This window comes from Eubalaena glacialis, chromosome 3 (assembly GCF_028564815.1).
Source record: "Eubalaena glacialis isolate mEubGla1 chromosome 3, mEubGla1.1.hap2.+ XY, whole genome shotgun sequence".
Classification (NCBI taxonomy): Eukaryota; Metazoa; Chordata; class Mammalia; order Artiodactyla; family Balaenidae; genus Eubalaena; species Eubalaena glacialis.
The window spans coordinates 26,907,444-26,920,720 of record NC_083718.1 but is presented as its reverse complement, the minus strand read 5'-3'; the positions used below and the strand labels follow the sequence as shown (position 1 = coordinate 26,920,720).

The 13,277-nt window shown below is 43.7% G+C and overlaps 2 protein-coding genes across 2 annotated transcripts in view; both read left to right on the top strand.

Annotated features, from left to right (window-relative positions):
- Positions 1-13,277, top strand: part of KIF26B (kinesin family member 26B) — a 490,689-nt gene that overhangs the window by 237,399 nt on the left and 240,013 nt on the right. The gene's annotated exons all lie outside the window — the stretch shown is intronic.
- LOC133089132 (phosphatidylethanolamine-binding protein 1-like) lies at positions 8,476-9,203 on the top strand. The gene has a single exon (XM_061187376.1). It carries the CDS (start codon positions 8,476-8,478, stop codon positions 9,037-9,039), a length of 564 nt encoding a protein of 187 aa, XP_061043359.1. The 3' UTR covers positions 9,040-9,203.

Sequence of the window (13,277 nt, the reverse complement as noted above, 5' to 3'; positions counted from 1 at the left end):
ATTAAGTGGTGAAGTCAGGTGTGATTAGATTTCCCATTTGTTGACTATTCACTTTGAATAAAGATTTACTTTTTAAAAAAACTGTCATGATCTTGTTTTTTCAGTTTTATTGAGATATAACTGACATATATTACTGTATAAGTTTAAGGCATACAGCATAATGATTTGATTTACGTATACTGTGAAATGATTACCACAATAGGTTTACCCAACATCCATCGTCTCATACAGAAACAGATACCAAAAAAAAAAAAAAAGAAAAGAAAAAAATTTTTTTTCCCTTGTGATGAGAACTCTTAGGATCTACGCTCTTAACAACTTTCAAACATACCATACAGCAGTGTTAACTTGAGAACTGGATGAAAGTGGTCAAAAGGTACAAACTTCCAGTTATAAGATAAATAAGTACTAGGGATATAATGTACAATATGATGACTATAGTTGAGATTTACTTAATTACGTACTTTGTGCTTTAAAGTATGAAGTGCATGAAACCCTATAAAAACTCTTGGGTGAATCCTCAGCTTTGTAGGTTGAGGTGGTAGAATCCTCATTTTAATTTGAAGAGCTGTGAACAAATTCTGGATTATGCATGCAATTGCCTGGAGCTCTGGTAAATAAAATGAATCTTTCAGATGATCTCCTATCTTTGCATTGATGTTCTTTCCCAAATAACCTTACCGATAATCGTATTGTTGTTGTTTTAATTCATGGAGAAAATGAGCTTCCGGAGGATTTTAATCTACATTCAGAGCAAGTATGGGAAAAATAGTGAAAATTGCCAGCTATCACATGAGCTTTGCAAAGGCAAGTTCAAGTTTGGCAGAACTGGTGCTGCCATCTCTGTGGAGTTGGTGAACACATGGGTTTTCAGTTCTGTCTTCAGACGCCACTTCTTATTGTAATATTATTTATTTACAGCTTTTACATTTAGTTCACAACCTTTGTAAGACCATAACTTTTTACCAAATTCAAATGAAATTTTCAAGTAAAATTATATAAAGGTCATTTTTCATTATTATTTTTTCATTTCTCTATTTTCTTAATGTAAATAAATGCCTTTAAATCTGTTTTCATAGGTTTTGATTACTTCAGATTACTCAATGCCTTCAAATCCTTACTGTCTGTCCATTTGCTCATTGTTGGATCCATCACATTAGTTAGAGCTTCTCCCTCTCTTTTTACTCTGTTCTTTTTTTCCAGGAACAGGGTTATTTTTTATTTACTGACTCTCTTCTTGAAGATTCTGACCTTTACACAATTTTCCATTGCTGATTAAAAATACATAGCTCCCGGGTTTGGAATTTTCTGCGTAAATTTTGATGTTCACCTCAATATTGGGTTGCCCTCAGATTGATTTTGTGCGGTCCACTTGCTCTGTTTTCTCTCTCTCTCGCTGGCCAAGCTGTCCCTCATTTCCTTCTGCTAACTTTTTGCCTTTTGCCTAAACTCATTTTTTTCTTAGGGATGTTATTATATTTCTGACTATCTCCACCTCTTGTGCAATTTCTTCCATCTTTGTTATTAGACCATTGCTTGTATCACCTGATGGCCTTCTCCAAGCCCCTTCTCTTATGACTGATTTAACCGGCATCCCTCTGAGGCCAGAGGTTGCTGTGACATTAAACCAAGACCAGCTCGGGTCCTGAATCAGGGGCTAAGCTGAGCTGAGAGGGCCAACTCCCGGCTCCGAGGCCCTGCCCTCAGACGGGTCCCTCCGTTCCTCAGCCTCCTTGTAGGACCTGCTCCTAAATGCTCTGTGTCCACGTGCTGCTGTACACACAGCTCCCACTGCTACAGAAAAGGTCCTCCTTAAAAGCCATTTCCGCACTCTCACTGACAGCCAACTCAAATAGTGCCTTTCACTGGTCACAGCAGATGCTTTTCGTATATAATCTTGTACAGCAAAGGCTTTCTTTAGTCCCTGGGCGTGCTGACACATAACAGTAGTAGTTGGTTATTTGCGAGGAGCTTATTAAGTCAAAGAAGGATGGAGCGTGAAACTGCTCATGGTTCTTTTGTTCTTCCATCAGGTCCAGTTCCCTTAGGGATGCTCACATCTTCCCATTATAAATACACCAGCAATTATTACCAGAGAAGAACTCTCCTAAACACACCACAGTTGGTCTCAGGTGATCTAGGGGGAGAAAAGTGGAGCTGGGTGCACAGATCCAACTCCTAAGTTGCTGATTCTCTGTGGAGAGATGGGGCAGACTTTCTGCCTCCAGTTTTACAGATTGGAAGTTAATTTCCAGCGCCATGTCTGTTACTATAGAATGATATCTCTACAAAACGAAACAAAAAACACTAGGAGCTTTTAGGAGCTCATATTGTGGAATTTCTCTTGTATGATTATTGTATTTTTCCTGTTTTGTTTGCATCCAAGTATGCACCTTTGTCTCCTTACTCCTTCTAGGGTCTCATTCTGACTTAGTGTCTATCCCTTTCCCCTTTTCTCCCATTACTCTCCACCTTCCCCACTCCACCTCCCTGTCTGCCTCTTCCATGGCTCCCATGGAAGTGGGGCTGCCGTTGAACCTTGTAGGGAACACCTGTGGTCAGGGCCGACATGCATAATTGTGCCATTTGCTGTTTGGCCAAAACTCTACTGGTTGAGCTGAGACGCCTCCCACTGGGCTCCATCCATCCAAAGGGACGTCTTTTTCTCAACTGCCCAAAGGTACTGTCTGGGCTTGTGTCTCACCGGCTGCTCCTGCCCCTTCCCTGGGGGCTAAACAGTGTCAGGGCAGCGATCTTTGAAGGCCTGAAGTGGAAACCAAATCCCTACCCTCTGAATTTCTTGTTTACTTATTCCTGGCAAGTCATAGCTTTACTTTTCTTAGAAAAGACTCCATGGACTTCTCAGAAAAGAAGGGACTCTTGCTCATGTATATTGATGCAGTGAATGTTTAGGAATCATAACTATATGAATATAGTTTCGCTTGAACACACATCAGTTGCAATATGAAAGGAAAATACTAAGAAGGAGCCAAATGTATATTTAGTGCTGTCAGATTTCAGGGGCCCCAGGAAATAGTTTCAGGTGTTTGCTTCATGAAGAAGTAAACCCTTGATTGCTTATGAAAGACAGAGAAAGCACTGAAGAAAAAGTGGCCATAATTCAATGTCTACACTGTGATCCTTTGTGTTCAAAAAAGATCCTAAAACACTTTAAATATATAACCCTAACAGCCAGTACCCTACCCCGGCAACCCCGAAACCCCTGTTTTGGGGTGTGCAGACCATAATAGAAATGGCACTCATGGCTTGGCCCACGCCATTCTGAATTGGTGATCTCTGCTAAAGAAAATGGTCAGTGTTTGCTGCCCCATTCCCATCTCCCGCTGCAGGGAATGTGTAAGATAGCGCATTTTCCAACTTAAGTTCTTTGTTTGACGGATGGCCAGTTGGGGTGCTGGCAATCAGCTCCCAACATCTGGGACTCATTTGTACAGCTTTGCCTCAGTTGAAAATCCAATTCATGCCTTGATGTGGATGTTTGAAGGCAAAGCAATTCCAGTGAGCCTGAAGGACCCCGGTGATTCTTGTCAAATATTCTCAGGGTTAGGCATTCTGGTTCTTACTGAACAATTTGAATGTCCTTTTTACTGATGCAGGGGTGAGGGGAGGGGAAGAAGAGTACTGGATAAAGCAAAGAGAAAGATGGAGCGGCTTGTGGTTGCATCCACAGCCTGCCACTGACATTCTGACTTTAGGCAAGTAACTTAAATCTCGCTAAGCCTCAGTTTCTCCTGTTAAACAGAGATCATCGTATCTACTTCATAGGATTATGGTGAGGATTAAATGAAAATGTGATAGTTCTTTGTAAACATCGTCTAAATCCTAGAGATGACGTTAAGATGGCATTTGCTATGAAAAGGGTGGAATTCTACCCTCAGTGGGAAATCCAATGAATTCTCAACATTCCCTTTAGAGTGGGTGACTTGTGTTGTGCGTACCTTTACAGTGTGTTTACATGCCACTTTGTAATCCGGCCTAATGACTACCTAGGACCTCCATGGCAATTGTAAAGATCAGGCATCACGCCTCGGAGAGCAAAACTGCCATCACGGCGGGGGCCGAAGATCACAACTGGCTCTTAAAGCCTTACCTGGAAAGAACCAGGTGTCACTGGTGATTGAAAACATCAGTGACCAGCAGAGAGAGAAACTCTGCCCTCTCCTGTGGAGCTCCAGTTAGCTGACTACACACTTCTAAATCTTTTGAAGGGTTTCTTTTTGTACTTTTATAGCCCTAGAAAAACTCTCAAACAGTAAGAAAGAAAACAAAAGGAAGAAAAGGAGGAGCCATTAAGAATTCTATGACCATATAGCTTGGTGGTGACTGCAGTGTGGGAGCTGGAAGTCTGCCATGACACTGACAGTGAAAATGAACCAAAACAGTAAATAAAATAGAAGTAAAAGGGAGAAATATTTGCTCTCTTTGTTAATACCTTCATGATTTGAATTGGGGGCTGAAGAGGGAAGATACGGTGGCACGGAGTCGATTCAAAAAGAACAATGGAATGACCTGTGTCCTGAATGAGAAGATGGATGGAGAGAGGATACAATTTTATCTACTATATATTTGATAAAGTGTTTCCTTGACTGCACTTCTGCCCCTGCCCTGTTGCAATACCTCTGTAACTTGTTCCTTTCTTCAGTACTTACTCATTTAAAAATAATAGCCTACATTTATTGAGGGTTTCCTATATACCACACACTACCCTGAGTTCTTTACACGAGTCTAAACTTCAAAAGCCCCCATGAGTTGGCCCTCTTATCATCCCATTGTTTAGATGTGGAAACTGAAGCACAGATTGGTGAGGTAACTCGATCATGGTCAGACCGCTAGAAGGAGATGAGTAGGTGCTTGAGCCAGGCTATCTGATTCCAGAGCTCATGAGCCAGAATGTAAGCTCCGTAAGGGGAGAGATATTTGTCTCTTTATTCTTGGCTGAACCCCTAGTGCCTAAAAGAGTACCTAGGAAATGTTTGTTGAATGGATGAACAAATGCTCTTAGCTACTGAGGCAGGAGATAGGTGGGCTCCAGGTTAGGCATTTACGATCAGCCTCCTGTTTGCACTTCGAACTAGAAATAACAACAGCAACAGGGTAAATAGCCAAGCTTTGTCTCCTGAGGACACTTTAAGATAACAGTCCTGGCAGGAACAGAGAGGGACTAAGCCTTGTTTGAGTAAAGGATCAGGAGGTCATATATTCCCCAGCCCTGGGACAAGGGAGACACTGCACATGTGCAGAAAGCCTCCTTGGGGGTCAAAAAGGAGGGGGCACCTCCCCAGAATAGGTGATGCCAAGGCCGTCCCCTAGGCCTCTGGCCTGGATTCCATCTTGGAAAAAAGCTGCACATGCATGTTGGAGAGGGTCCTGAGGCAGATCAGGTGTGGAAAAAGAAACCAGATAATTGGCCAAAGGTAAACAAAGACCCGGAAGAACTGCCCTATATAGATGACTTCACTGCCTCTTTACTGCATTCCTCCTCCTTAGGGAGGACGCCCACACCCTTGCTCTCCGGGTGTGCATCTCTGCCTTGCTTCTGTCTTAAGTAAACAAACTGTTTCTCTGTGTGCTCTCCCACTTGTGCTGTGTCTCTAATAATAAACTTTGTACCTGTTTTTACAGTTTTTGCCTCCTTGAGAAATGCATTTTTCAATGGGGGCAAGGGCCAGGGGAACTTTGCTTCTAGCCTCTACCTACTGGTGGAGTAGTGGCTAGGAGTCCTTGTTTTCACCCAGGCTACCCAGGTCCAGTTCCGGGGCAGGGAACTAAGATCTCACTTCAAGTCACTGCTCTCAATGCTGCCTCTCCGAGATCACTACTCAGCTCTCCTGCCTCCAAACTCAAAATGGGTTGTGATGGGTGGGCATTCATGAAGTCTCAACACAAGGATGATCAGTGAGACCATAGTCGAGAAGGAATGCAGAGCACACCACTGAAGACATAAGGGAGAAACATTTTGACCACTACTCTATTCTTCTAATTTTGTTAGTTACTAAAATATTGCTTCCTGTCTCACTCAGAGTAAAAGTTAAAGGTTTTTCAGTGGCTTGCCGGGGTCTCTCTACAATCTGCCCTCCACGCTCCTCTATCACTCTCCCTCTTGCTTGCTCTGACCCAGGCACACTGACCTCCTTGCTTTTCCTCAGAAAGTGCCAAGACCATTCCTTCCTCACAGACTTGGCTCTTTCTGTTTCCTCTGCTGTTTCTCCAGGTATCTGCTTGGCTCAGCCCTTCCTTCCTTCAGATCGTTGCTCAAATGCCACTTAATAGCAAGGCCTTCCCTGACCTCCCTACTTAATATTACAGCTATTCTGGCTCTGCATCCCTCTTCCCACATAAAACCTGTTGTCTTATGAATATCTGTTGAATGAATGAATCTCAGACTCAAAGGGAGATGGGCAGCTAAGTCTCCAGGTTGTCTTCCACTGAATTGCTTTGAGAAGCTTACATTTTTTTTCCCACTAAATTCAAACTACCTGCTTAGGAATTAAATTATTCTTTTAAATCTAGGATGTTTGGGGGAGATAACATTGTCACAAAGCATGGAAAAAGGCGTTGTTGGGAAATGGAGATTCCTATGAAAATATAAGTGCCTGCTTGTCTTTTCAAGAGGAGGATTTGTAGAGACGGGACAAGAGGTGCTGCCTGGGCCAGGAAACCAAAGAAAGAGTTAAAGCACAGGAAAGACTTATGAGTTGTAGGTCTAGCACAAGGAAGCAGGGCTCTCCATCTTTTCTCCTGTCTCATTGAAAAGCTGTCTTTTCCTCCCTTGAATAAACCTCTTTGCTTTCTGTCCTGTGCTTTGATTTATTATTTTAATTCTATAGCTGTCTTAGTGAAGTATGTAAAGCATTTGGGGATAAAATCATGTGGAAGACATTACAGAAACTAAAGATGTATTATCTTATGTGGTATTGGGTAGAGGCTCAGTGTGCTGAGGAATCCTATCCTAGATGAAAACACAAATCGTGTCTGTGGCATTGTGTATTGAGTAAGAAACTGACTCCTCATTGAGGATATAGGAGGGCGGAATTTAGGAGGTACTGTTGTAATAATTTGGTGGGAAATAGGTAGAACTGAAGCATAAAGAGATCTCACTGAAGTGTGTGCTTTTCATAACTGAGAGATGTCCCTGAAGGTGGGATTTTTATTTTCTTGCCTCTGAAGTGGACATAATGACTTTTTCTTTTCCTTCTGTCTGATTACTAAGGTGTAGATTTCAAGAGAACAGGAACTGTGTCTAATCCCCTCATTGCATTTAGCACTGCCTGGTACAGAGTAGGAGCTCGGTACATGAATGTTGAAAGAATGAATCAACCATGCTTGAAAACTTAGGTCTGTCCTGCTTCTCATAAGAATGAACTACTTAAAAGAAACTGTGGGATTATGTAGCCTCAGAGGTATCATCGTTCCAAGTACTAGTATTAATGATAAAAATAATTCTGATGGATAAAAAATAAATGGAATATTTTTCATGATTGATTTCCACACAGTTAGATTCAGCAGGACACTATTTCTAATAATCATCTTTTTATTTAGCTGGTGCAAGAAGGATTTTAGCATCACACTGTAATTAGATGCCTTTCCTGGCACCTGGTGTGCTTGTTGTTCATGAAGTACCCTGGAATTCGGAAAATATAATTTCATGAGCCTAGATCATAATAGACTGTGTCATTTTCTTGGCATCCTCAAAACCAAAGCCTTAAGAGTCCATAGTTTGTCCTTTTCAACTCTAGCAAAGGAAAGAAAGGGCCTTGGCAGTGACAAAGAAAGAGAAATTCTCTCAGGGTCTAAAGTAATCAGCACCAGGCAAGCCACTTGAAATAAAAAAATGAGAAAATATAAACCATCACTCAAAATTTATTTCCAGTCTTTTAGGTGCTTCAAAAAATAATCGTGATTCATTTTTCTGAAATAAATCTTCATCTCTTATTATACCTGTCTAAAGTGGCAAGGTGGCACTTGGGGGGAAAGCAGAATATTCCTGAACAGAATTTTAGGGGCACTTTCTAGTGATTAAAAAAAAACCCTAAACAGTCTTTCTTACATCACTATATATGCTCTCACCACCTACAAGTGTTTAAAAATCAAAATAAGACCTTGTTTCCACCCTTGAGGAGTTCCAAGCATCAGGTTAAAACTGAGAGAGGTGAACTTCCCTGGTGGCGCAGTGGTTGGGAATCCGCCTGCCAGTGCAGGGGACACGGGTTCGAGCCCTGGTCCGGGAAGATCCCACATGCCGCAGAGCAGCTAAGCCCGTGCTCCACAACTACTGAAGCCCGCGTGCCTAGAGCCCGCGCACCGCAACGAAGAGTAACCCCCGGGCGCATGCGCTCCCCGGCCGTGGGGCCTGAGTTGCCTCGGTACAGCTTGCAGACCGCTGGGAGTCTGGGCTGCTGCCCTGCGTGAGTCCTCCCGCAGCTTTCCCTGCTGTCCGCCCCTCTCGGCTTCGCGATGCCGGTGGATCTCAGCAAGCGGTCCGGGCCTTTGAGCCTGCAGGAAGTGGACGAGGGACCGCAGCACCCGCTGCAGGTCAGATACGGCGGGACAGAGGTTGACAAGCTGGGCAAAGTGCTGACACCCACCCAGGTTAAGAACCGGCCCACCAGCATTGCATGGGATGGCCTTGATCCAGGTAAATTGTATGCCTTGGTCCTGACAGACCCGGATGCTCCCAGCAGGAAGGACCCCAAATACAGGGAATGGCACCATTTCCTGGTGGTCAACGTGAAGGGCAACGACATCAGCAGTGGCACGGTCCTCTCCGATTATGTGAGCTCTGGGCCTCCCAAGGGCACAGGCCTTCACCGCTACATCTGGCTGGTTTACGAGCAGGACAGGCCACTGAAGTGTGATGAGCCCATTCTCAGCAACCAATCTGGAGACCACCGGGGCAAATTCAAGGTGGAGAATTTCCGCAAAAAGTACGTGCTCGGGGCTCCGGTGGCTGGCACGTGTTACCAGGCCGAATGGGATGACTATGTGCCCAAACTCTATGAGCAGCTGTCTGGGAAGTAGAGGAAAGCCAGGAGACGGACACGGTCCCAGAGTTCCCAAGCAGTGTTTCAGTTTAGTGATGCATGTAGATTTCTCCCCTTCCCCCTGCCTGAGCCCTGAGCGGTCAGATTTAGGTTTAGGGTGACTTTTCCTTCTGCCTGTCCTCCGTAATTCTAGGGGGTTTACGTTTTGACCAAATTTGAACTCCGTTTTGGTGGAGGATATTTTGGTACTAGGATGGGGTCATCAAAATGTTAATATAAGAATAACAACCCAGACGTTAAAGAAGAAAAAAATTCTGGTAAAAAGACCAGGTCTCCAGTATTACAACAGAGCATCAAAGAATATTTAAGGGAGGTTGAAAAAAAGAAAAGGTTGATTGCCTCTGCCTTTGTGAGCCCGAGCCCAGGATTGTCTGTGACGGCATCTTCTGGCATGTGTTTTCACGGCCCTGTCTCTCACTAAGACAACCAGGGGCCGGCACGTCCACTAGCCCCCAAGGTGATACATCTCAGGCTGGTTATTGGCTGTCAGTGTCCCGCTCTGGCTCCTTTAAAGAGCAATACTGAAAAAAGCAATGGGGAGAGAGTTGCTGTTAAAGCTTGGCCATCTAGATGAGCTGCAGGGCTGAGTGAGAGGTCATCAGCAATCCGAAAGTCTGTGCCTGTTAAATTGATCACTCTTCAGTGTAAGAAAAGCCGGTCTGGAGCTGCTGAATGTTGTGTTAATTCTGCTGTTTGCTTATAGTTGAATAAAAATAAAAACATTGCGTAGTTGAAAAAAAAAAGAGTAACCCCCTACACACCGCAACTAAAGAAAGCCCGCGTGCAGCAACGAAGACCCAATGCAGCCAAAAATTAATTAATTAATTAATTTAAAAAAATTGTATAGACTTTATGTGTGGTTCATTCTCTTTTAAAAAAACAAAAACAAACAAAAAACTGAGAGAGGTAGAGAGGAAGAGCCAAGGATTACCAAGCCGTGTGTCGTCAAGTCTGACCAGGCCGGTCAGGATGGCTGCAAAACCTCCCTTCTGCTGCTGCCTCTGCAGCCCCCTGGCTGCACACCACTGGCTTCAGGTCCCTCAGGAATTCACCAGATGCGTGTAGCTGGCTGTAGCAGGTACTGTTGGCCCCCACGCCCCCATGCCCTTCTGCTCATCATTCTCTAAACAAAACCTTGCAGCTCCCAAGGTCCAGGACTTGTGACTGCCCGAGGGTTTTTTCTGGCTGCCAGAGCCCACTGCATTCAAGCGTGGGACAGGCCAGATTGCCAGGCAGGTAGTGCTGTTGGGAGCTGCTCCCAAATAAGTCTGACAGGAGTTGGTGGATAAATACCCCAGCTCCCTTCCTCCTTGGTTGGGATAACACTGAGACAATGTCTACCCTGTCTCCCTGATTTCCTAAGTAGGACTGAGCCCCAGTTGCCTACGTCAGCAATCTGCTTGATAACGCATCCTCTGGTCAATTCCTTCCCTCCCTGTCTTGCTTTCCCACTTCCCTACACCGCTTCCTGGAATCACCCTCCAATTAAAGCAACTGGCACTCTCATCCTTAGGCAGGGATGCTTCTAGGGAAACCCAGCATAAGCTATTGGCAATATATCCTCATTCACTCACCCATTCATGTATCCATCCCTTCATTCATTCACCAGGCATTTGGTAAGCCCATACAGTATGCCAGACATTATATTAGATGCCGAGGATGACAAAAGGGCAGCCACTGCCACCAGGGAGCTCCCCGTCCAGAGGGGCAGCCAGTCCCATTACTGGAGAGTTATAAACAACGTGGAAGTCCAGGACAGAGCAGTACAGGAGAACTCCCAGTATCACTCTCCCAGAGTCTTCTAGTTGTTTGGAAGGTAATGGTGACTTTGCAGCGTGTAGTATTATCAGAAATTGTCTAATCCATTCATTTCCTGTCTCCCCTTCTAGAATGTAAGATCCATAGAAAGAGGCACTTGTCCGTCTTGTTCCATCGTTGCAACCTCAACTCTTAGAACGGGGCTGGGGCTCAGTACCTATTTGGTGAATGTGTCTCAGGAACTTTAGGAGTCTGCCGTGGAGAGTTCCTGCCAGCCTTCTCCTGTCCCTCCTCAGGGAGTCCTCCTGTGTCGCAGCTCACTGAATTCCACTGTGGAAGTAGTGTCTCCAGTACAGGGTGACAGCCTGTGCTCAGGGCAGGAGAGAAGGAATGAGTGCTGCCTGCACGGCACTGCGCCTTGGGGGTGGGGTCTTCTTTCTGGTCACTTAGAACTGAGTACTTTGCCCCACCAGGCACCCGAGGTGAGTGTTTTCCTTTAACATAATGGATGGGCATCTACTTCAGAGTCTGTTGACTCCAATGTGAATCACATCTAAAAAATACCTTGATAGCAGCATCTAGGCTGGTGTTTGACCAAACAATTGGGCGCCATAGCCTGGCCAAGTGGACCGTCACACCTAGAACCAGTACTCAGTCTAACTTGAAAATACTTTCCATTCTGTGCAATTCGCCAGGCTCCTACTGACACACCCTGAGGTTGCTCCTGGCTCTGGTTTCTTAGCACTGGGGCTGCAGGGATGTGCCTGCTGGTCTTCAGGTGTGCCTCCTTCCCTCCCTCTGCCCACCTCCCATCTTTATCCTTTGCTCCTCAGGGTCCCCACCTGTGGACAGGTGTAGTTTAATCCTTGTGTCATTTGGATCAGTTGGAGTGTCCCATATCATTTATTACTGAAGATGCTGAGCATTTTGTTTTAGCTTTCACACTAAAGGTAGAGAAAATAAAAATAAATATTAGTCTTTACGCTTCTCCTGTGGTCCTAATCACCAACCACAGTCTCAAAGTCCTATGGTGGATTACTACTTTGCATGTTCTTTATTTCCTTTAAAGCTAGGCACATGAGGAAGATTGATTTATGGAGCCTAGATTCTGCTTAGTTGGGGGGCGGGGGAGGGAAGCTGCAGTAAATTTAGACATCACTAGTGTTTCTTTACACATTCAGGAAAAAAAAAAATTAACTTACATCCATTGCTACAGGAGCTCATAAATTAAAAAATACCAAGTCTCTTCCCTATACACCTGGAACTTCAAAATTACAATCCATTCATTCTGTGATTGCCTCCTTCACAAAAGAGGCATGGGGGTGATGGCTCAAACAGGATTTCCCAACATAGCTTTGATATCCAAGCAATGACTCACCCATGTCTTTTGACCTTTGCTTAAAAAATATTTCCGGGTAAGGGAATTATTTACCGGAAGCATAGACTCTAAGAATTTAGTCCCATTATCTTTTTCCTCTAACCTTCCTCTTTTATTACTCTCTCTTCTTTCTCTCCCTTTCTGTCTTGAGTTTTGGTTTTGGTTTGTTATTTTACATAAATTTCAAAACAAGTCTAACAGTATCAGAAACAAAACAGAGAAGAGTCTTCTTTATTTTCCATTCTGTTCTGAGCCATAAATTCCTCCATGTACTCAAATAATACACCCAAGAGGACTGGTAGAATGAATTTGATTAGCCTCTTAAATGTTTTAGCACCTGCACACCACAGCACTTCCAAGAGTGGGGAAAAGATTTTTCCTCCTATCCCTAAGGGATGGCTTGTTACTTGGGCCGTGTAGCTGTGTATGCCACTTTACTGAGGTCAAGATTGAGTAGCCCTGGTGGAGAAAGAAAATCCTAAATAAGTACAGGTACAGCTTCGAGGCCCCATATGTTTTTGTTTTTGTTTTTGTTTTTGTTTTAATTTTATTGAAGTATAGTTGATTTACAATGTTGTGTGAGGCCCCATATACTTTTACTTCTTAATTTTGTTCTTTGAGAACCATGTTTACTTTTTTTGAGAAAAAGGCATAAATAAAGGAAAAAGAGAGGCTATACTTTATTTAGATTTTCAGGAAGGCTTTAAAAATATGTCATACAGGAAGCAGTAGAAATGATTTTACACTACCCTTCCCCCAGTCCTTCACTCTTAGGTATTTTTACTGAAGAGAAGTTAAGGCATATGCTCACACAAAGAAAGACTTGTCCATGAAAGTTCACAGCATTATTATTCATAATAACCAAAAACTGGAAACAACCCAAGTGTCCAATGGATAAACAAAATGTGGCATATTCATATAATGAAATACTACTTAGAATACTCAAACTATTCATATATGCACCAACATGGATGAATCTCAAAGTAATTATAGTGAGTGAAAGAAGCCAGACTCCCCCAACAAAAACAGAAGACAACGTACAGTATGATTTCATTTATATCCAATTATAGACAATACGA